Here is a 24387-nt window from a genome sequence, read left to right as displayed (position 1 = left end):
ATTCATTTCTGATCATGTAACCTGACTGGTTTACGTTTGCTTTTTTCATTTTTTGGTTTCAGAATGCATTCATAATTTCATATGCTAATGTTCCTCTTTAGTTTTAGCCAAAAGAGAATGATAGTAATCTAAATAACACTACAACATCCTTTCATTTTCTTATAACAGATACACTTCCCTGGGGAAACAACCGGTACTCATTCCCTGTTGGCTATTTCAGATAACCTTAAGTATATAAATCCGATGGTTATTATTATTATGTTTGTTAATTAGTCGCGTATTAGAGAAGGGCCTTGCACCCATACCCCAGCTCCAGGTCGATGTCGCAGAGGGAACTATCTAGTATCTACCGACAATTTTCAGGTAGAGATTGGCAAAAGAAAGGTGGAATGGCATGATTACCGGATTAAGTGAAGAACTAAGCCAATGTTCAGTATATACATAATCCGATGTCCATGATGCCGATTACTCTTAATCCATTGAGAATTTAATCATTAAACGTCCCAGTTGATATTTATACATGTTCTTGTGCAGTGGCACTTGCTCTTAAATTTATAAATAGCTTATAAATTTTGAATTTATCGGAAGGAAAAATATCATAAATAGCATAAATTGTACTCCTGATCTAAGAGAAGGAAGACTGAACATGTGTGATGCAAGAGCAACTGAGCAAGAATTGGGACGTCATGCTACTAGTTAGAACAATGATTCCCAAACAGTCCTGGTTAAAAGAATAGATCGTTAAATTTGAAACAAGATCAAATATTAAACCACGCATTATAATTTACAAAAAAGAAATTTAATTTTTTTCGGAGGCTCAGCCGGGGCTTTAGCCTTGACTGACCCTCGGTGCTTCATGGCAGAAAAGTTAAATGTTCTTACCTAGAAGCTTTGTTGGAAAGAAAGTTGGGTGATTTCTCATCAGTAATTAACATATGGTCCCTCGTCGACACAATCATTGATTGCCTTAGTAATCAACTTACACTATGATTCCTCCACATGCATCTTTTGAGCCATAATGTGTATATCATAATAACGGTATACTTGATTCGTTCTGACAGGCGAACGGGTTCTTACAAAAATCTCGTTTATCATTTGGGGAAAAAAAAATTATCCGACCTACCTATTCTTTACTAGTACAGATAGATATAGCAAGTCTCTTTATCAAAAGAAAGATACAGCAATTCAGGTCCTCTGTATAATTAAAGGTAAAGTGCGCAAAACTACAGGTTCTCAGAAAGAACAAGAGAGAAACAAATGGTTAGAGCAGCAGCAAAACTGCCGGGGTTTTGCTTAAACAAGATTAGGCCGCATGTCAGAATTCGTTCACCCACAGTTCAGACCGATTCATCGACCACTGACCTGAAAAATGAACTTTCGGGTGACAGGGGAGTTGAAAATGCTGAGGATGCTGCTTCAAAATCGGTAAATGGCAGGAAAATAATGTTAGTGGTTGAATCAAGCTTAGAAGCTAGGAATGCACTTCACTGGGCTTTAACTCATACTCTGCAGAGCCGAGACTTATTGTATCTTCTTTATGTCACCAAGCCTTCTAAGCAAGGTTTGCAGTTTGTGTGATCATCACTAGCCCTTGCTTGGATTTTCATTATCTTAATTAAGTGAATTTGAATTTACTTTTATTTTCTGGCAGGCGAGAGATTTAGCAAGGATGGCCATCCAGTTCCAAGAATCCCCGATTTTCTGCACTCTATGAAGACTACGTGTAAACTTAAGAGACCCGAGGTCTGCAAAATTTACTATCGTCGTATATTTAGTATTATTGACAGAGCCAGAGGGCTGAATGGCTTGTTCTACACAGGCCCTCTGGTTTCTGAGTTATTATTCGAAAAATATTATGTCATGATTGCATGAAAAATATAATTTAAGCCATAATTTGTTTCATCCGTGCTTCTGTAGTTCAATTTTTGATCTTGTCACATAAATTAATTAATGTTACGAATACTGATATAAAGTCCATGAATATTGTCACAGGTTGAAACAGAGATTATAGTTGCAGAAGGGAAAGAAAAAGGTCCGACAGTGGTGGAACAGGCCAAGAAGAAAGAGGTAGCCATGCTAATTCTAGGCCAGAAGAAACGGTCCATGTCATGGCGCCTCTTGATGATGTGGGCGGGAAACCGACGAATCGGAGGCAATGGGGTGGTGGAACACTGCATTCAGAATGCCAGTTGCATGGCCATTGCAGTGAGGAGAAAAAGCAAAGACGGTGGTTATTTGATCACTACTAAGCGTCACAAAAACTTCTGGCTCTTGGCTTGACCGTACACTGGTCTTAACTAAATTGTTTGTTTTTCTACCTAAACACATTCTTACATATATCTATTTATGGGTTTCTCTTATGGTTTTACTATGTATATAACTTACAACGTGTTAGTGTGTTCTATTTTGGAGTTCATATTCAATAAATCATGTATTATGGTTGTAATTTGAAGTGCTAATTTAGTTAGTTGCTAGATTTTTATGAAATGAGTGTTGGAGCAACTTGGTCTAATCCTCCCACAACATTTAACTTTGGATTCAATGTCATATTTCACTCCAATACTCCGACAACGGTTTAGTTTCAGATTCGGTGTTATAAATAAAGAGAAAAATCAATGTTATATTCAATAAATATGGCTCGATTCGGATTGATCGAATGCTATTAGGTATCATGTAGAAAGCAAATGAATAGGGGCAGGCTGGGGGTCACTTGAACCACCTTGTAAAGATGGTAGTTAAAATTGGGGCACATGGTGTTTCAGCCTTTTTCTCAAGGGACATATTATACACACCCTAACTAAAGAGGACATTGATAGGCCCCTCTCTTTCTTTTCTAGTTTTGCTTTGTTTCTGTGGGGAATATTGTAGGTCCATGAACATGAAGCCACGGCTCAAAAACAAAAATAGAATTTACTGTGAAGATGACTCCAGATATAATGTGGGTGTTTGGCGGGGCTTTTAAGCCTCGCTTCTGGATTTTTAAGTTATAAGCACTTATTCGTATCGTTTGTGTAAAAAGTCGAGAAGTACTTATAAAAAGTTACGATTCCTAGCTTTTGTTTCATGACTGGACTTTTAAGTTATAAGCACTTATTCGTATCGTTTGTGTAAAAAGTCGAGAAGCACTTATAAAAAGTTACGATTCCTAACTTTTGTTTCATGACTTCTACCTTTTTCCCAAACACTAGCAAAAAACACTTATAAGCTCTTCCAAACGGCCCCATGGCTATTATCATCATAAATTTTTAGTTGGGGCAAATGACTTGATTGTTCATTGAGAGATCAAATTAAGTTGACCAACAAGGATACTATTCGCCACATAAAATATTTATATATCAAATAACTTCTTATATTTCTAGTAATTAAAAGTGACATTGTATTCAATTATTCAATTATCATTAATTTACTAAGAGAAAATATACTATTTCTGATTAAGAGTATAGGGCTGTCAAATGTATAATGCCAATGTAAAAATCTGATCCGTATTTGAATTTATATATAATATTTTTAAAATATTAATCCAATTTTTGTTATCTCCCTGTACAAGAACACAAATGAGGGCCAAGAGAACTTTGATCGGCTCAAAATAGATGGATACATAGAGATCAAAAAGCCCATTTCTACTAAAATGCACACCTTGAATGAATCCTTGACACTGTTTTGGACCGAATAAGGACTAACCATTAATCATTTTTTTATATTTTGGCAAGTTGGCCCATTTATACTCAAAAGCTGAGAAAGAGTGATAATCACGAATTTTAAGCACTAAATTGTTAGTCATAGAAAGCAAGATACCCTAAACAAATCAATAATTGATTTGACAAAAGTAAATGGAATAATAATATTGATATCATTATAAAGCAAGACCCAACACTCAAAGTCTCTTGAAGTTGAATTATGTCTAAAATGGTGAAGTCCGTGCTAGCTTTAATGCAAAACACAATGGAACTGGAAAAAAATGAAGAGAATATCAAAGACTATGTTTTTGAAAAGCTGAAAGAAGTGGTGGTTTTCTTGCAGTACTGGTGGGAAGCAGTGATCCACTGGTCTGACAAGGTTTTTCCACCAGATTCAAGAGCAGACACACTTAGCCACTGGGTTCATGTTGCTACACCTTTTTTGATAACAGGGCTGGTGATTTTGATGCTGATATGTTGTGTTAAACGTTGCTGTTGTGGTGGAGGAAGAGCTGTGAGGATGATGAAGGCTCCTGGAAGGAACATTAGAATGCCAAGAAATGTGTTTGAGAGGAACCCGGCAGGTTATTTTCAGAATCTGCGTTCTGGGAACTCTGTTGGTAATCTTTGCTAGGTTATGGAGCTTTTGTGTTGGTGTTCTTTCTTGTTTTGAATAAATGTTGTGTTTCTAAATCATCTTTGTATGATATATGATATGAACCAATGGTTGCTCGATTATTGGTTTCAACGTAAACAGTCTCTCTGCTCTTTTAGCTTTAGTTTGGAGTAGAATTTTTTGTATACTCTTGCTTCAGATTTTATAGTTTTGGGCTAATTGTACATACAAAGTTGAGAAACAAAGTCCTTAATGTCAATTTAGTACACTCCCAACTCCGAAGGACCAAAACACAGGAAAAAAAGGAAAGTCAGAAAATCAAAACACAGGAAAAAAGGAAGAGCTGTGAGGATGATGTTCTTCCTTAGAATGCCAAGAAATCTGTTTAGGAACCCTTTAGGCTACTTTCGGAATCTGCGTTCTGGGAACTCTGTTGGTAATTTTTACTAAGTTATGAATATGAAGATGGAGTTTTTTTGTGACAGATAAAACCTTATGATCAGATCACTGGTAATTATTAAGGCCTCAACTTTCCAGTGTACTTTAATTCTCTTGTTCTTAATCATAAGGCTTGAAATTGGCCGGAAGATTAAACCATCGTTTTTAGAAGCTTTCATCACCGCAACTAAAGGGTTCATGGCATAAACAAGTCAAATTATTCCTAAGCTATTCGAGTTCAATTCGTAAAATATTCGATTCGGTAGTTTGAGCTATTTGAATACTTTATCAAGCAGAACTCGGGTTTCATATTACTCTGTGATCGAGCTTTTATTTTTTTTCATAATTTTATATACTCCCTCCCTCGCTCATTGTATATCCATTCCAATTTTATAAAAGTCAAATGACCGATTTTTGGCTAAAATTATAAAAATATTCATTTATTATTTTAATAATCAGAAAGTTAAGTTTTAAAATAGATATAAAAAAAATTAAGAGACGAACTATATTAAACGGAGGGAATGCATATCTAATCGAGTTGAACTCTAACCTAACAATTACACGTTTTTTCTGACCATCCTTGCAGTTGCAGCGGAGTTGTATTAAAATTTACTCCCTCCGTCCCCCTCAATTGTTTACATTGGAAGCGAACACGGAGACCAAGACAATGTATGAAAAATGAGTAAAGTTAGATGAAAAGTGGGTAAAGTGGTGGGACCTATCAATATTTAATAATAGATTTGAGATAGTGGGGAAAGTAGTGGGTGTAATAGTAGGTTTTATTGTTAAATATGAGATAGTAGGGGAAGATAGTGGGTGTAATGATGAGACAAATTTACTATTTATAATAACGTAAATAAATGAGAGGGACAGTAAATTACAGAAAATAAAACTTTACATTGATTTCCCAAAAATAAGGATGTCATGAATCTGACGCAAGAATAAAGTCCATAATTTTCCACCAAGAAAAGCCACCATTAATACTCCGAATTAGTCACGGAAAAGCAAGGACAGTGGGTGATAAAGTAAGTATAATGATAAAGTAAATCTCTAATCTAAATACTAGTCATTGACTCAAGTGTTTACTCTTGTCTGTACCTCTGTCTCTAAGCTACAGAGACAATAAAATGGTGGAACAAATGGTGAAAGATTACGAAACTAGAGTGATCCAATGGGTTGACAAAGTGTTTCCTCCAGGAACAAGAGCAGATGCATTGAAGCACTGGGCTCAAGTTGGTGCACCTTTCTTGGTTGCATGGTTGGTGCTTTTGTTGTTGATGTTTTGCTGTAAATGTTGTGGAAGAGGGAGATCAGAGAGGACCATGAGAGCTCCCGGTAGAAACTATAGGATGCCGAGAAGGGAGTTTGAGGGAAACCCTGGATCTTATTTTCGGGATCTTCGAAGGCGAAACCGTTAATGGATTTTGCTAGGGTGTGAAGCTTTTGTGTTTGATCTTGTTGTATTATGGAACAGCAGTGTTCTTTTCATGTTTGTCGGAAAACTGGATATGTTTGGTTTGGTTCGAGTCGGTTTGTAATGCTATTTATCATGCTATTTATCGAATATGTGGAATTTAGTTCTTTTTCTTTTTTAAGATTTCTTAACTAGTTTTCATCATCAATTGTAGAGTTTTGGCTCAAAACAATTGATATATTGCATAATTAACTATAAACTTAAACATCACTGCCAGAAGAAATTTAACAGCAAAACACTAATAAACCTGAATTTATTCTGCATTTCAGAGAGGAAAAAGAATGATCTGAACACCATGTTGAGGTCGAACCATGAAAGTCTGAATCGGGGAATGAACATAGGTAGGCGATAATGTGAAAGCATAGCGTTGAAGTATCATTGCAAGCGCTATCTTTGCTTCGACGATAGCAAAATTTAATCCCACACAAGTACGAGGGCCAAACCCGAATGGCAGAAATGCTGCTGCTGTATTCTTGGTAGCGTTAGCAACTCCATTTGCAAATCTATCCGGTTTAAAGATATGAACATCTTCTCCCCATATTTGAGGATCGTGATGGAGTGCTAGTGGTGAAATATATAGCTCCAGATGAGGCGGAAGCTTTAAGTTTCCTAGTTGAACTTGTTTTTCAACCTTTCTTTTGATCACAGGCACTGGAGGGTATAGCCTTAGTGATTCTTCAATGATCATGTTCATCTACATCAAAATGAACCGCAATAACATTTTTTCATATGTTGGTTGTAAATAATAAGGATTGATCAAGTAAATTATGAGACGAATTGGTTGGAGTTTTGGATTGCATACATTTTTGAGCTTGGGAATGCCATCTGAAGTAGGATTTGCTTGGCCAAACAGTTCAACAACCTCATTTCTAGCCTTTTCTTGCCATTGTTTGTTTGTACTAAGAAGAAGAATAGTCCATCCAAGCAGCGATGTCGTCGTTTCATGACCAGCAAAATAGAAAGTTTTGCACTCGTCTACCATATCTTGCATGAGTAGCCTCTTGCTCGCATCTCTGTTGTTGTTAGCCTCCAACAGACTGCCAAGAAAATCACCACTTCCATTACTCTCCATCACGCCAGAACTTTCTTTTTCTCTGTTATTTATCATCTTCGAAATGCAATCATGAATTCCTTGCTCAAGCTTCTCTGACTCTTTATCGTCTTTACTTTTTATTATTTTACTGCAGAGGATGAGGATACAATAAACATGGTAGAGCTGGAAATAAAATACTTAAGGTAACCTCAGATTTTACTATCACCTAACAGGTAAAAAGGACTAATGAATCAGTTTATGTATGCCGGAAATCACCTTATGAGAGGAAACCTAACTACATGAAGATTTCTGGAAACTATCAAGGTCAACTTCATCAACATCTTGAACATATCTTCACCCTCTAAATAACTGCTGCCAAAAGCTGTCTTGGAAATGACTTCTGATGTCAAGATCCTGAATTCTTCAAACACTTCAATCTCTCTGTTTTCATGCTCTTTCCATCTTTCCAGCATCATTCCGACACTTGTGACCATTGTTGGAATCATGTTCTGCATACATTCTTATTTATTCTTAGGTGACTAAATTATCTTACAGCTCCAAATCTGATACTTTAACTTGATTTGTTGTATATTAATCAAATAACGATGAATTTAAATAACTTACTTTTAAGTTCTCTGCATAAAATACATGATTTGACAGTTTCCGAAGCTTAAGCCACTTTTCACCAGTGCTTGATGACAGCCCATCTCCTAACAGCTTCTTTGCATAGCCTTCAAGCTCTATTTTCGGAAAAGAATTGTCCTTGTTGTTCAGTATCTCTTTGACTAGCTCGACTTCTGTCACCACCAGTTGGGCTTGAGGACCATACCAGTTTAGAAAGTTTGCACCTTGAAGAAAGTATCGATCTTATCACGTTATACTTCTAAGAGATCACTAAATAATTATCAAAATATGGAAACGACACATAATAAAAAGTTCTCTAATTGATCAGTTACCATGGTTGTCCATCCATGAGTGTACATGAGGCAGAATCCTGGGGAATATATGGTGCGACAGATCATCCATAGGTTTTTCCATTGAACTTCTTCTCATTACTAAGATTTCTTTGGTATTCCCATAAAGAAATTTGTAAGAAGGACCTGTTATGCCCTGGAGTTTCATCTTGTACTGTACGCGGAGGGGATTCCACCATACTTTGCCAGCAAATCTAACAACAGCCAAAAGAACGTACAAGGTCATAAAACCTGAAAGAAAGATGATCAGATATGCTATCAAACCCATAATATTTCCTGAATCAAACTTAGCTAAACCTTAAAGCTCTGCATGCATATTAGAATCCCTTTTACTATTACAATTTATAAAAATCCAGTCTCCAGATATCTTAATCAGAGTTGGACATTTTTTTAACATTTTAGATATCATGTCATAGTCGAAAGATATTGTATGCATTTAAATTTCCAGAGGATGGTCCTCAATAAATAGAAAATCTTTATTGAAGGACAATTATTGTATTAAGAAAACTATTTGTCTTTCATAGTATATTGCATGTAAAAGTAGCTCTCATCTTACATCAGATATAGTGGTCCATAATCTTACATCATTGTGTTGAATCCAAGAGGAGCTGCAGGCAATTTTTTGTTACAGATGCAAGGTCCAATTGAAATTGAATTTAGTTGTGATTAATTGATGTAATGGTCCCCTTTTAAGGAAGAGGCTGCCAAACTAGTGTTCCGATTCAAGTCATCTTTCCAAGGGTTTAACAATCACATTATTTGATCATATCATGTTGACTCCTGCACATCTCAAAAACAGATTCATAAATTCATACTCTTATAATACTGGGATAGTCACATTATTTTCTTCAAATTTAAGAGATTATAATCCAATGAAACTTTGTTGCAATCACTTTTTTGATTCATTTTTATGGATTATAATACATTCTTTTACAAGATATTATAATCACCGGGATGAACTAAAACAATGAATGGGATATGAAATCATGGGATTATAATCCTTTATTTTGTGATATAATCCAGGAATTATAATCTTTTCAAACAAACATGGTCTACTGTGATGGGTTAAGATAGTTCGGCAACAATAAAGAACTTGTACCTTTGCAGGAACAGTAGAAGTGCAGTACTCCGTGTTATTTGTCGCTTTAGAAACCCCTTCAGCATAAGAGGCTGGAAAATCGAGTTCTGTATATTGAACAGTGAGGCGTCCGAACCACACCAAATACTTAATTTCCACATAGTAACTAGTAACTACTACCAAGAGGTGTTGTTGAGATATCGTAAGTTCTAGATCTTATATTGCTGTAGTGAATAAATGAAAAATATTGACATAGAGATATCAGATTTGGGTGGTTACAAGAGAATCCAACTAGATTATGCAAGAATATTTTTTCCCTATCCAGTGATTTGAACTTAAGGATTAGAGATAAAACTAAAGGCGACTTCAAGTGCTGATTTTCATTGCAATAGATACAACTACAAAGTGCTTTTTTTAAAGTAGATGCTAAAAAGTAAGAAGGAAACTATATTTAAGAGTCGATATGACATCCTCTTCTGCAAAAAGTCAAAAACTAAGAGAACATGACTATGACAAAGGATATCCTAGTTCTCCTTCATGCAAACTTCTCCTTCATGCGATTGATAAGCTTAAACTTTTCTTCTGCTTCTACTTGTTGACGAATGTCAGATTGGAAAGCTCTATCAGGGTGAAAGCTTAACAAAGCTCTTTTAGTTGCTACACGGACCTGAAATATGTATTAGTTTTGTCATCAACTGTTAAACACTAACTAAACACAAGTGCTAACTTAAAAACCAGAGTAACATCAGCAGTAACTATAAACCACTAATATAATTTTCAGGCTGAACTATAGAATCCATATCAAACTTCTAACTCACAAGCACATCTTCCATTATCTTTTGTATATAAATTTACATCTGCAAAATCATACACTCCCCCAGACATGTTCACTCACCTCATTTGCACCACCTTTTACTTGGATACCTAGGCCACTCAGTACTGATGCCATATCACGGCAAGTCAACTCCAGTTTACTAAGGTCACTCTTAACCTTAGCACGTAGCTCCTCTTTTAAGTTTAAAATATCCTCGTCCTACAGCATATAAATAAGCATGAAAAGATTATTTTGCTGATACATACCAACAGCCAAGGTAAAGGGAAAAACAGATGAACTACTGACATGGATTGCCAAGTACATGGAAAATGTTAAAGATGTTCAAACCTGCTTTTGTGTCCCACGCACTTCTTCTATACGCTGCTTTTGCCTTCTCTCGATGTCTTGCAATAGAGAACTTTCTGCATCTTTTTTCTTTTGCAATAGCAGCAATTCTTGTGCTTTTTCCTCCTAGAGAAGGAAGTGAACAGATATTTCAAGTAGTCTGGTTACCATTTTGGCAGAAAGAGGTATGGGAAGAGAAAAGAGTGAACAGTATATTTCAGGTAGTCTGGTTACCATTATGACGGAGAGAAGAACAGGAAGAGAATGAAGCTAAACAAACCTCTAATTTTCTCCTTGAGAAAGCTTTTTCCCACTGGTCTTTAAGCTTTCCAGATGACTCTTCGCATTCAACATCTACGCCATCATTATCATCATCGACACAAATGATGAATCTTGATTTTCTATCGCTCTTGGGACATAATGCAGGAAAATCTATAACTATAACATCATCATAATGATAATCATCAACATCAACGACATTACTGCTTTCCGCATTATTTTTGCTACTTCCTGATGTCTTCCGCTTGCTTTTATTAGAAGCTCTAGGGTGACGTTTTCTTTGCTTCCGCATGACAATGGTTTCATTCACTTGCAACTAGAATAGCGGGGAAACTTATAAATATAAATATTGCAACAAAGATCGATAGAAACGGTGAGAATTTCTTATAAAAACGATAGATTTACAAATATTATACACATGAATATATACCAATTTAAACAGTGGAAACTGATAGCCTAGTATTCTGTTAAAAGTAAGTCCTTCTATACAGAACAAAAACATATTACATTTTAAATACAAAATGCACAAGACATTAATATGAATATGAGGTAATGTTTATACAAGGTAATATGATGTACTCTCTATACTCCCAATATAATCACTAAATCTTTTTGAGAAAAACGAAGAAGGTGCTCAAGAACGTATATTTGATTTAAAAGGTAACAGGAAAAGTGTGAAATGAAAAAAAAATAGTTGATTGGACGAAAGGCGTATGCTTCTATACTGAAGTCCTCACTGCTACAAAAGTGACATGTAACAACTATATCTTTTCATATTAATAAATAATAACTAAAAGCTCTAGGGAGCGGAATCATGTTATAGCCAATATGCGGTAGTGGAAGCTGGAAAGGGCAATTTCTTTTTACAAGTGTCTCTAAATTATCTAGATGATGAATTAATGTGAAATAATTATTGATTACTGTCAGTATATCCATATAAATATTAAAGATTATTTAATATTAATAAGGTTTCCAAGATTAGAGGAAGACTATTCTACCTTTGGACAAAATAAGGAAGAAATATGACCGGATAATAAGCAGATCATGTTTTTAAAGATCCTTGCCCACAATACTACAGTAAGTCTTTGCTACAAACTATCTTAACTTCTCTTTTATTTACAAATTTATTACTTTTAACAACAAGTATAGAATCAAGTGCAGAAATATACTATATCTTTTTGCCGAAAACTTAAAAATAATAACATCCAGTACTGCCTGAAAACTCAACAAGCTCCAAATTCCCACCCCCTAACCACATCTCTTATAGCTCATTTTCGCCATCAATGGTATAAATTGTAAAACAGGCCTCGACCAAAATCAGACCCTAAATGCATCTTTTTTTCGTTTATCAAACATATTCCAAACAAAGAATCAACACCACCAAAATGAAAATTACACGAATAATCTTAAATCAATAAATATAATTTCTGACAACTCTCCTAACCTTGAAAAAGTGAACATCATTTTCATCACTCAAAGCAAATGAATTTCAAGAAACACACATAATTAACAAATGCTACATGTTAAAAACATCTAATTAGGCATCAACAGCTAACGATCAAGAAAATAAAAAAAAATCACAAATAAACCCTGAATCACAACAACCTAGATGCATAAACTCTGATTACTTCACAATGATCATAAAAAGTTTCAATTTTTATCAAGAAAGATCAGTGGTGATAATATTACAGTTTGAATTATGGAACAAATGCAGATATGTAAGCAAGTTGAATAAAATCACCTTGCAGTAACAAAATGCGACGGTTGAACGAGGAAGGAACTGATGGAGTCACTTATAAATCGAGTTAGGGAAACTGGGAAGTCGGAACGCATGGCATTATTTGATATTATAAAAATGTTATCAATCAAGAGTTAAGTTCCATGTAGTCCACATATTTACTGCAGTACCGTAGAGCACAATATGTTCTGCAACTATATAATAATATAAAAACATTGCAAAATGTATGAAACTTGTTATTTTGTAAAATACATTCTATAAATATCACTATTTCATGAAAAATATTGAAAATCATTTGTGTTCGACAAGTAGAACACATATGTTCTGTAATATGTAAATATGTTCTGCAAACTTAACATGTTTTGCAGAAAAATGTGTTTTTCACTATTTAACTTGTAGAAAGTTTAGGATTGTCGAATTTTTTAACAAAATAATGATGTTTATAGAACATGATTTGCAAAATAACACATTTTGCAATGTTTTTATACCATTATATAGTTGCAGAACATACGTGGTCTACGGTACTACGGTAAATATGTGGACTACATGGAACTTTGTTCTATCAATCAATCAATATCTATATCAGTGGCGGAACCAGAGGGGGGCTAGGGGATGCTAGAGCCCCCCATAATCTCGAAAAAACAATGTATATTTTTTTTTCAGCTCCCGCTGAATTAGTGTGATGCCAGTATAGTTTTTTTTAGCCCCCGCTGAATTATAAATGTCATAGAGAAGTATTTTATACAAACTCCTTAACTTTTCTCTAAAAATAATATAAACAATCAACTCTTAACTATTTAAGAAGTAAATTACACAATATCTCCAACAATATTCCCTACATGTGCTCTCTATCTATATCTGCTAGGAGTTTGTTGGAGTTCATTTCATCTCCATATTCTTCAAATTTAGGCTAAAGAGCCCATATGAAGAATTTTTTGGACATGCTCTCATAAGTCATACGCATACATTGACACTACCTTAACTCAATGAGTTCTTTTGATGAAAGTTTTCTTCGCAATTACTAATGATTTGTCATAAGCTTTACAACAAAGAACTTGAAATATTATATATACTATGACAATGGTTCGAAGTATGAAAATTAAATTGCAGCTATTAAGAGAGAAAGGGAGACATTTTTAGAAGATGTTCAGTGTTATAAAACTTGTTTACTAATTACCTTTTTATTTAACAGTTTATTGATCTTATTTCCCAAGAGATGGATAACCGTTTTACAGAAGGAAACATAGAGCTACTACGTTATATTTGCTCTTTGGATCCTAGGAATTAATTTTCTGCCTTACACAATTTTATCCAAAGGATATCTCTTTAATTACTAGACCTGGAGTTGTTATCAAATGAGTTAGACAAGTTTATCTATGATGTGAGAGCGGATAAAGATTAATCTGGATTTCGAAGTATAGGAAATCTTTCTGTCATGACGGTTAAGACACACAGACACACTGCTTATCTCTTAGTTTATCTTCTGGTTGAGTTAGCTCTAGTTTTACCCGTTGTCATTGCTATTGTTGAGAGAGCTTTTTCAGCTATAAAACGATCAAGACTTATTAGCGTGATAGGATGGGAGATGCATGACTGAATGATAGTATGATGATATATATCGAGCAAGCTATTTATGCAAGTATAGATGAAAAAATATTTCAGCCCCCCCTAACTTTTACTCCTGGTTCCGCCACTGATCTATATCTAGGATGCTGTTCCCTGAAAACTATGTGTCACGGAACCGTTACCCAACACATGGCTTCTCAGCCGGGTAAAAAAAAAAAATTAAGTGTTCCGTGGTTTTTTTTCCGCGGATTGCCTGTTTCCTGAAGACGTTCCGCGTATATTTTCCGCGAGACTTTTTCAAGCGGTTCGCGGTAAATATCCGCGGAACTATCAGACGGGTGCAGTTGATCATTTATAACCTAGATGTGATAATTTCAACATTTCAGTTCGAAAAATATCTTCATTTCAGCATTTTGAGCAGCAGAATTGCTTCATTTCTCTCTTCCAAGATCCATCCTTCCCTTGGGTAAGCTCCATTTGTAGTGGTGTGTTGTTCTTATTTTGTTGTGTTGTAATGGATAAGATGTTTGCAAGATTTGAAGGTAGAAAAGGTTTAAAAAAAAGTGATTATGTTGATGTACATGATGATGATGGTAAATGTGGTAATGATAGAGATAATATTGAGTATGTTAATGTTGATAGTGATGGTGAGGAGTATTTTTGTAGTGAACAATTAGATGAAGAAGAGAAATTGCATGAGAATAGAGGTAGTATGCATGAAAGTAGTGATAATTTGCATGATAGTAGTGATAATATTGTTGACGAAGATGAGCAGATTAGTATCCGTTGCTTGAATCAAAAATTTGCTAATTTACAAAGGGCGGAAAATTTATTTAGGGCGTATGCTTTAAACCATGGTTTTGCAATTAAGATACAAAACACGCAGAGGCGAGTCAATGATAAATCCATATATGGTCGAATGTACGTCTGTAATTTAGCAGGAGAAAAACGTGGGAAAAACCTTGTTGAGGACGAAGAAATATTGATTGGTAGTGTTGGAAGTGTTAAGGGCAAACGGCGTAGAGATGTGCTTCTTAGAAGTGGTTGCAAAGTTAGAATGTACGTGGTTAATAAGAAAAAATCAAGTCATTGGGAGATAACCTCTTTGGAATTGGAACACAATCACGAAGTTGTTACTCCTTCTAAGATGAGTTTGATAAGACGGGAGAGACATGTGACCGCGGCTCAAAAAAATTTAATAAGACGGGAGATGAGTTGTCCCACCAAGACAACAAATGAATATTTTTGGTCAAATGCACGGAGGAGCGGAACAAGTAGGTTTTAATAGCCAACATTTAAGAAATGTCGTGCGCGATTTTAGAAAGGACAACATGGGAGTAAACGATGCTCAAGCCAGTTTGGATTTGTTGTATCGTTTGAAAGAAGAGAGTGGCGGTAAGTTTTTCATCAAGACTCTCCTTGATGACGAACAAAGATTGAAGTGTCTTGTATGGGTCGATCCCCGCTCTATGATGGCCTATAGAAATTTGGGTGATGTGGTTGCATTTGACACAACATATCGAACTAATAGATATGCTATGCCGTTTGTGCCTTTCACCGGAGTCAACCATCACTATCAATCAATACTTTTTGGTTTTGCACTCGTGCGGGATGAATTGAAGACAACTTTTGAGTGGGTTTTGAGTACTTGGCTAGAGGCAATGGAAGGCAAAGAACCCCTAGCTATCATAACCGATCAAGATCAAGCCATGGCCGCGGCTATTGAATCACAACTACCGAATACCTCACATTTGTTATGCTCATGGCACATTAGCAACAAATTCCCAGAGAAACTTGCAACATATTACTCAAAGGAAGGGTTTAAATTTGATTTCAACAATTGCATCTATCACTCTTTGACTGAAGTTGTGTTTGAGGATCGGTGGAAGGCTTTGATTTTGAAATACAATTTGGAAGGCAATACATGGCTTCAAGGGTTATATGCTTTGAAGCATAAGTGGGTCGAGGCTTACACAAAAAAAACACTTTTTCTGCGTGTCAGAAAACCACATCAAGAAGTGAAGGAATGAATGCCTTTTTTGATGCCTATGTTGGTTCTTGCACCGGTTTGAAGGATTTTGTTGAGGGTGCACAAAAAGCTTTGGAGAGGCAAATTATGCGTGAGAAAGACGAGGATTACAAGACGTATCATAGAAGTCGTTGCATGCAAATGAAAACCACCTTGGAGCACCACGCGGCTTCCATTTATACCAAAAAAATGTTTCGAAGATTTCAAGAACAATTGGTTGAAGCAAATTAGTACTTCGTGGAGAAAGATAGAGATCGGTCCTTGGAAGATGTTGAAGACACATTCTACAAATGTTATAGACCGTTGACGGGTGCATCTCAGAGAACCACGTATCTTGTATCATTCAACAAGGCGTCATTATGGGGTTCATGCATTTGTAGAATGTATGACCATGTTGGCATGTCATGCCGTCACATTATTGCCGTGTTGACGAAGAGGTGTGTGGCGGAACTACCGGAACATTTTGTGAAACAGCGTTGGACAAGGGATGCCAATAGAGTTGATGGCGTGTTGCCATATCAAACATCTGAAGTTGAATCACCATCTCATGAGTTGACTCCCACGGAAAGATTTAACCACATGACCTTACTTACCATGGCTTTTAGTCATAGTTGCATGGCGTCGAAAGAGCGGTATGAATATGCCGTTGGGGTTATTAATCGAGAAACGAAGATTATTGAGAAAATGCCCGTTGACGGGGTAGAACGTGAAGGAGGTGAATTCAATACACAAACAACACAAGGAAGCGGTGAAAAGTTTCATGAGAGTATCCTTGACCTCTTGGTGTCGAAAACGAAGGGGTGGAAAAAAGAGCACCGTCATAAAAGTCCCCTTGAGGAACTTACAAAAGCAAAAAGAAAATGTCGCTATTGCACTATGTTGGGACATGGTGTTAGAACGTGTCCGAAAAAAAAAGCAAGATCATTTAACAAAAGCTTCAACTACCCAATTGTAATTAGAAATCCCTTATGTTTTATTTGTGGTTTATATGTTCTTCGTAGTAACTAACTTGTTCATTGTTGAATTTGTAGGTAAAATGACTGACGCTTCGGATAATGACTCAGTGTCACACGTAAGCAATTCATTCTCGGATTCGGATGAAATGCTAGATTCACCTACCTTCAGTGAGTTGGAGGAAGCATGCCGTCATCTTGACGAATTAATGAAGTATAACGAGCCTCCCAATCCGCTGCAGATATGTCATGATCCCCATCCGAATCCGCTTCCATCTCATGAAAATGGGAATAGGGTGTCCAACTCAGTACGTCTGATGCTACTCCATCAAACTCGCCCTTGTAATGTGGCAAGCAATGATGAGGCGCCAATCTACTGTCACGCCTAACCCGTTTCCTCTTCCCACCCACAATCCAGCCCTGCTCCTCAATCTCCTCCTCTTTCTCAATCTCCTTCCCCTTCCCCTTACCCCTTCCCCTTCCCCCTACCCTTGACCTCTTCCTTTCCCTTCCCCTTCCCCTTTCCCTTCGCCTCTTCCTTTCCCTTCCCCTTGCCCTCCACCTTCCCCTGCTTCCCCTTACCCTCGTCCTCTTCCTCATCCTCGTCAGGCATAGCCCAGAACTCAGCTACCGGATAGGAGTCCCTGCTCTCATCGGGAATAGGTCCCTTACCAATCTGGAACCTCTCATAAGACCATAGCATCAGCAACCACACACAACATGATATCTTTTTGGCCTCCTTCTGTGTGGCGTGATACAACCCCCTGTACAAGTAAGACAGCACTGCCGAACCCCAAGACCATGTAGGAACCTCCCTCAGTCTGCGAAGATGGCAGAGATATCGGGGATGCACCACATTCCTACTAGTAGTAGGAAAAAGAACAGCACCTACAACAACGAACAAATAAGCCTGCGTGTGGATGGCAATCCGCTCTGGATCAGGACCAGGATCATCTCTCCCGTACGTCTCAAACAACCATGTGTACCTCTCCCTGCCCCTAGTATGAGCCAACTCCACGTCAGCTGTCGACAACTCCTCAAACCAGTTCTCGGAAAATAGTCCTTCTGGTTGTCAATAGCATCTCCCACTAAAGGCCGACCATGAATAGGCAACCCCAATATGTAACCAACATCCTCCAAGGTCACAGTCATCTCCCCCTGTCTCATGAAGAATGTGTTGGTCTCCGGACGCCACCTCTCAACAAGAGCAGTCACTAGCCTGGCGTCAGTCTGAAGTATAAGTTTGGGATTGGCAAACACGCCAAGCCCTATAGCATGTAGAATTTCCTTCTGAGCATCAGAAAGAAACCAACTCCTCATAGACCGGTTGCCACATATACACTCCAATGGACCCCGATCAACACCATCCCAAACATCAGCACTCACATGATACGAGTTATCTACGATAACTTCCTGACTAAGTGGCCCTGGTAGAATATCTTCCATCCTGAAAATTCAACATGAAATCAACATCAGACAACATAAAATTAAAAGATTCAAGTAAAGCATAAGAAGTTCATAAGAAGCGCAGAAAAACCTATACTATATTCAAACTACCTACATATACTATATCCACACAACCATTTATATGATCATATTCATTAAAATATCTGTAGGAAAAGCACTAATCCCATAATCACAATCACAATCTACCTACATATACTACCTACATATACTACCTACATATACCACAATTCAAGCACACATATATATATATACCAAAATTTATTAAAATATCGCTGGGAAATTAAAATAATTCATTAAATTATACTGACAATGCTACATATATATATATACCAAAATTCATTAAAATAATTCATTAAATTATACTGACAATGCTACATTCAAAAAAGGATAGCAAGTTAAATCAGCAAATCACACCGCTTGACAAGACTTTTTTAGTAACAATCAAGTGCAATTATAATAGGTGTAAATTGGTTTACCTTAGCTTACTGCCACAGAATACAAATATGCAGATAGTTCTAACTTATAAGTTTGGTTGGTTTTTCCAATTTTACTTTATAAGAGGCAGTTTAAATATAAAGAAAAAAATTTGATTATTTTTTCCCAACAAAGATAACATCGAGGAAACAGGAAATACTTCTAAAATATTATGTTCGACGTGATATGACCGATAAACACATGTAACTGGTCAAGAAAAACTACAGTTCATAAATCATTCAGTTCCTCTCGAACATTTTGGATTCTATTTCAGCAATTATATCTTTAATATCAAATTAAAACCATGTCATTATATCATAAATGACCTTACATACTTGAATCTCAATTGTTTCTATAAACCCTAGGATACAGAACTTCAATCAAAATCAATGATCAGTCAATGTGTTTATGTTCCCTTAAATTGTTTATTTCCTATCGAGTAACCAGATACGAGCACTGTGTTTCACTATATGCTGGTTATATATGTTAATTCATTCATAGAGAAATTTATTTTTTTAAAAAAATGTTTGCTAGACCAACTCTTTAAGTTTGATCAATAGTTGATGGTTGGGCCTTGTGTTTCCAAGTATTGTCCATCATATTCAACTACCTTGTGTATTCTCATCCCCATACCTCTATCGGTTCTTTTTGGACTGACGTGCTAAGAAAAAGATAACACGTTTACTAGATAACACGTTTCTGTTAGGTATTAACATGTCAGTCTTAGGAGGATACAAGTCTCACCTCAACAAAGTTAAAAATTATATACCTAAACTAACAAAAAACTAACAAAAAAAACCAATATTTTCTTTGAGGCATTTTACCAAACACTTCGCACTCAAAAATATATACGAACTAGAATACATGAATTACACAACATGTATCAAGCCTAAATCAAGTAACAATCCAACAATCCATTACACATCCAATCCTAAATAATGTATGGTTAAAACTAAAGATTCAAGCACCAAACAAAAATAAGCTCAAAACAACAACTGATATGCAGGGATAAAAATTAAGCAGAAAATGGGGATGATCGCAGGCACCTTGTGATCGCAGGCAAGATGTGATCGCAGGCAAGATCGCAGGAGGGTTTTGGTGGCTGTGGTTTTTGTGTTTGAATGTAACTGATATGGCTCATACAACTGATATGCGTGTGTTTCAGCGGTTTCTTTTGTTTAAAACTCGTCTGATAGTTCCGCGGATATTTACCGCGGACCGCTTGAAAAAGTCCCGCGGATCCGCGGAAAATATACGCGGAACGTCTTCAGGAAACAGACAATCCGCGGAAAAAAACCGCGGAACACTTAAATTTTTTTTCTTTTACCCCAACCGTTGGATCGTTATCCAACGGCTGGGGAGCCATGTGTTGGATATCTGTTCCCTGACACACAGTTGTCAGGGAACAACACCCCTATATCTATATTTGTATAATTCTAACTGTGAATACAAAGTATCTCTCATATTACACCATCTGCCCTTCCTTCCAATTTTTAGCAATACCGCCCAGGGGTTTACAAGTAATTTACTAAGCATCTTGGATCATCCACGACAAAACGGGTACTGCCCCTTTCAGAAAACATCTATAAGACACTTAACTTCCCGTGGGATCCGGAAAAAAAAAACAGGCGCTCCAGTTTATCGTAGTTTACTCGCTCCTCTCTTTCAAATTCAATTCTAAAACTGCTCCATTTATTATGCCTTTAACCGCGGCGTTCACCCCTGAAACATAGGTTTTCAAACGCAGTTCTTTTGCCAGACGGATTTTGAACCAGGTTTACATCCATTTGGCTCCTGAGTTATTGAATCTGAACCGCACGTATAAGCATCAATTCACGAATTTGTTGTACGAACGATGCAGGTATTATTAATTGAGTGTATGCTTTGTTGTATCTGCTCAGGTTGATTTTGTAGGTTGATTTGTAGGCTTTGTTTTTGAAAAATATTAAAGCCAGATATTCCTGATTTGGCACCAAGTATCGAGCTTTTCAGTGAAGGACTTGGGGACACGTATCACAAAGATAATAGGAGAATCCTGCTCTAAATGACGATGTAAGTTATTTCTATCTACTCTGTATTTTGATTTCACGTCACTAACATAAAGTTGCCCTGGTCGAAAACAGAATTTTCAGAATCCAATATCCCTTTCTTATCTCTGTGTTCCAAAAGGATGCTGGCCGCAGTTGTTTAGGTTTATTGCGATTCTCACAGGTAGTTAGTCTTTTGCATGAGTTTGGTCATGTGGTATGTTTAATCTCGACGTGAAGTATATACACTTAATATATTGTTATTTGTTGAATTCTATATTAATATGTCATTTGACTACTATTATTTATATGTTGAAGTTCTAAGTGGATGAAAATAGTTGAGATTCACCTGAAAGTTTTTCACCTCTCAAAGTGCCTAACCTCTTACCAGTCAGGATGTCTCTATAATAAATTATATGTTAATCATGTGTCTAGGACCCTCTATCATTTAGCAGTTGCTACATCCTTGAATTGAGTGCAAAGGAACATGGGATAGAATTAGTGACATTGATCGTTGTACTTAATTTAAGGGTGAGAAGTCTGCTTAATAAAAGAAGTTTTTGGATGTTGTGGTGGACAAGAGTGTGCAGAATACTTATATAGCATATTTTTCTAAAAAGCAGTACGGTGCTTTGCTAGATTACTGACTGAATCTGAATTTTGCACATACTTATATAGCATATTGATATTACTGACCAACATGAATTTCTTTTGTATTGTTATGCAGTTTCATACTGTAACAAGGTGTATAGTCTTTTTCTTGCAACAGAAATAATAACCCAAGTTCAAGAGAATGGATGATGACATTCACTGACTAGGTCCTTTTGTGTCTTCCGATTCGTCTTAATTCCGTTCGATGGTAGGCACTAGATAATTAAGCCTAATCCAGGAGATGTTATCAAGCCCGGTATGTATAAATAAAAATTCTCTAAATTACTTATTTCAAGCACATGTGTTTAATACCAATATTTTTGCTACGATTGAGATATTAATTTTAAATTGATGCGGGTATGCCAATGTATTAGTGAGGCAGGGCTTCCTAGCCAAGTTTTTATTACTCCAGCTGCTATTGGGTTTGTGTTTTCGCAAAGACAGAGACATATTAAAATCCAACTCATACATATTTAATTTACAAGCAATCTTAGTTAGTTAAGATGAATTTAATATTGAAAATTTGATTTATTGTGTATGGAAGTTTTATACAAATTATCAATAATATTAATTTGGTCCATTCAGTTATATCTGCTCTTAATTTTACATTTTTCTGATGTTCTTCTGTTGCCTATATACATCCTGTTAACAGTTCTCGTGATTTGTGCTACATACTTTTTTTGCCTTTGAGAGAAATGGAATTGGACTTTACAGAGATCAGACAATCAAGCATAAAGAAATTACGCGGTTACAAGGATCTTCATATATCCGACTGTATTTCTACCGTCACATAGGTATGTTATCCTTTTGAACCTTTTATTCCCAGAACTTTAAAGAATGTGCTCATGGATAATGTTGTATCTTTTAGATTGTTGTGTATATTGATTTAATAAGCATGATATAACATGGAAGATATGGATAAAGAGTACGGTAAATAATTGTTTTGGAGTGTAACTAATAATGTGCAATGTATACTCTGAGGACAGTGTTAGGTCCAGATACGATTGTAGAAGGGGGGGGGGGGCTGAATACAATCGATACAAAATAATCGCGGAAGTGAATCTGATTGAATATAACTTGTTAAACAGATTATAATTAATTAATATAACAATGGTTGAAGTCGTTATATAATTAATATGGTTCAGTTTTAATGTCCACTAAAGTTCGTAGAATAAATTCGACAGGGTATATTCTAGATTTAGTGATTAAAACAACCGGGTTATCAAAGCACAGAAAACTGTGGATATAACGATCAAGCAAGTTACAAACAACTTGAAAGCTTTACAAATGCTTTGATTTATAAAGTGATGAACACTAAAAATGAAGAATGCAATGCCATATTTATAGGCAAAGCATTGTACTTGTAAGACAATGCAAAGACAAGACAATCTAGAAAGGAAAGACAATTTAAATGTCTTACAAAGCCATTTACATAGCAGAAAGACAATCCACAAGAAGGGCAAGACAATTAACCTTCGGTAGGACAATTAGAATTGTCTTGCAGGAGTCATTCGGCCAGACAATCAAGGATTGTCTTGCAAGCCTTCAATCGGCCAGACAATCAATTGTCTTGCAGGCAATCACCAATCTTCGGTAGGACAATCTGTTTTGTCTTGGCACAAAGCATTCGGTAAGACAAAGTCTGATTGTCTTGCAAAGCATCAATTTCTCTTTGGTCAGATGATTGTAATTGTCTGGGCTGTCTTCAAACACCCTTGAAACAGATTCGGTAAGACAATCTAGGATTGTCTTACTGAGTCTGTTTTGATGATTAAGAATGTATTTTAAATAATATATTAAATAGAAAATTATTCACTTAATTAAGTTAATCATATAAATTCATAAATTAAGTTAATTCGAGAGTGAATTAACTTAACAAATAAATTACATAATTAATATAATTATTTGTGAAGTGAAATAATAATCTATTAAATATTTACTCATCAATTCTTTAGTAGAACAGCTTCCGGTCTTCATTAAACTTTAATAACTTCTTCTTGAATTGTCGAACGAACGAACTACCACTTCTGCTTGACTTCAAATATTTAATTTGAATAACTGATACACAGATGTACTGTCTGGTTCATCTGTATCTAGTTAAATCAAATATTCTCTGTCAAATAAACAATAAGAATTTGATTTGTTCGTCGAGTCTTCGTCTTGTAAGTACATCTTCATTAAATGGAATCTTCTGATAAAATAAAGTATAGAAACTTTATATCTTCTGAACTCCTGGATGTGACGACTCAGAATTTTCTGCAATTATTTATTAAATTTTTATTAATTTTTAAAAGAGCAGGAATAAAATTTTATATTTTATTCCAATTTGTTGGATTTTCAAAAACTATTTTTGTGAGTTGTTGCAATTATGTGATTATATGGTTTAATTGTATTATATGTTAGATGTGCAATTTTAATTATTTATTTCATGTCTGAGCTGTGGGTTACAGTTTGATTTATTTTATTATTTTGACAAATCAAAATTTTCTTATGATTTCAAAATTGATATTGTTTTATATGAGTCCAAATATTTTATCGGATTTAAATTACCAAGATATTCAAATTTTGGTATTTTTATATATATCTGCCGGATTTAAAAATATTTGAAAGTCTTCAAATGATTATTTTAATTGTTTGCAATTTAAAATGATTTTGAGCATTATTTGTGAAAGTAGAGAAAAGCTTTTAAAATATTATTTTCCGAAATATTTCGAATACGGGATGTTTAAAATTTTTGAAAACTTTTATTATTAA

The 24387-nt window shown here is 35.7% G+C and overlaps 4 protein-coding genes across 5 annotated transcripts; 2 read left to right on the top strand and 2 right to left on the bottom strand.

Moving 5' to 3' along the window:
- Positions 1–1108: 1108 nt before the first annotated feature.
- LOC108195374 (uncharacterized) lies at positions 1109–2452 on the top strand. Its single transcript, XM_017362335.2, has 3 exons — positions 1109–1561; positions 1652–1743; positions 1993–2452. The coding sequence occupies exons 1-3, from the start codon at positions 1258–1260 to the stop codon at positions 2278–2280; spliced, it is 684 nt and encodes a 227-aa protein (XP_017217824.1). The 5' UTR covers positions 1109–1257; the 3' UTR covers positions 2281–2452.
- Positions 2453–6349: 3897 nt separating this feature from the next.
- Positions 6350–8587, bottom strand: LOC108193538 (cytochrome P450 CYP749A22). The gene is made up of 5 exons (XM_017360241.2): positions 8195–8587; positions 7863–8086; positions 7515–7747; positions 7008–7386; positions 6350–6899 (listed from the first exon to the last, which is right to left on the bottom strand). Exons 1-5 carry the CDS (start codon positions 8478–8480, stop codon positions 6471–6473), a joined length of 1551 nt encoding a protein of 516 aa, XP_017215730.2. The 5' UTR covers positions 8481–8587; the 3' UTR covers positions 6350–6470.
- A 928-nt stretch (positions 8588–9515) lies between these two features.
- Positions 9516–12591, bottom strand: LOC108193539 (uncharacterized). Of its 2 annotated transcripts, XM_017360244.2 has the most exons (5): positions 12470–12591; positions 10730–11044; positions 10453–10575; positions 10186–10323; positions 9516–9957 (listed from the first exon to the last, which is right to left on the bottom strand). In XM_017360244.2, exons 2-5 carry the CDS (start codon positions 11018–11020, stop codon positions 9826–9828), a joined length of 684 nt encoding a protein of 227 aa, XP_017215733.1. In that variant the 5' UTR covers positions 11021–11044; positions 12470–12591; the 3' UTR covers positions 9516–9825. The 2 variants fall into 2 exon arrangements, with proteins under 2 accessions (XP_017215733.1, XP_063938241.1); XM_064082171.1 differs by lacking the exon at positions 12470–12591 and having other exon boundaries at positions 10730–12449.
- A 1955-nt stretch (positions 12592–14546) lies between these two features.
- On the top strand, positions 14547–16062 carry LOC108194517 (protein FAR1-RELATED SEQUENCE 5-like). The gene is made up of 2 exons (XM_017361479.2): positions 14547–15091; positions 15354–16062. Exons 1-2 carry the CDS (start codon positions 14547–14549, stop codon positions 16060–16062), a joined length of 1254 nt encoding a protein of 417 aa, XP_017216968.2.
- Positions 16063–24387: the final 8325 nt, after the last annotated feature.

Source organism: Daucus carota, chromosome 7 (assembly GCF_001625215.2).
Source record: "Daucus carota subsp. sativus chromosome 7, DH1 v3.0, whole genome shotgun sequence".
Lineage (NCBI taxonomy): Eukaryota > Viridiplantae > Streptophyta > Magnoliopsida > Apiales > Apiaceae > Daucus > Daucus carota.
The sequence above is the reverse complement of the archived record's forward strand: the minus strand, read 5'-3'. Positions and strand labels throughout refer to the sequence as shown.

Coding starts and splice junctions, on each gene's coding strand:
- LOC108195374 (XM_017362335.2), top strand. CDS start 1,258: ATGGTTAGAGCAGCAGCAAAACTGCCGGGGTTTTGCTTAAACAAGATT. Junction 1,562..1,651: donor CACCAAGCCTTCTAAGCAAG/GTTTGCAGTTTG, acceptor ATTTTCTGGCAG/GCGAGAGATTTAGCAAGGAT. Junction 1,744..1,992: donor GTAAACTTAAGAGACCCGAG/GTCTGCAAAATT, acceptor ATATTGTCACAG/GTTGAAACAGAGATTATAGT.
- LOC108193538 (XM_017360241.2), bottom strand. CDS start 8,480: ATGGGTTTGATAGCATATCTGATCATCTTTCTTTCAGGTTTTATGACC. Junction 8,087..8,194: donor CTCATGGATGGACAACCATG/GTAACTGATCAA, acceptor ACTTTCTTCAAG/GTGCAAACTTTCTAAACTGG. Junction 6,900..7,007: donor GCATTCCCAAGCTCAAAAAT/GTATGCAATCCA, acceptor ATTTTGATGTAG/ATGAACATGATCATTGAAGA.
- LOC108193539 (XM_017360244.2), bottom strand. CDS start 11,020: ATGCGGAAGCAAAGAAAACGTCACCCTAGAGCTTCTAATAAAAGCAAG. Junction 10,576..10,729: donor TCTCAAGGAGAAAATTAGAG/GTTTGTTTAGCT, acceptor TTCCTTCTCTAG/GAGGAAAAAGCACAAGAATT. Junction 10,324..10,452: donor TGCGTGGGACACAAAAGCAG/GTTTGAACATCT, acceptor TATATGCTGTAG/GACGAGGATATTTTAAACTT.
- LOC108194517 (XM_017361479.2), top strand. CDS start 14,547: ATGGATAAGATGTTTGCAAGATTTGAAGGTAGAAAAGGTTTAAAAAAA. Junction 15,092..15,353: donor AGTGGTTGCAAAGTTAGAAT/GTACGTGGTTAA, acceptor GCGCGATTTTAG/AAAGGACAACATGGGAGTAA.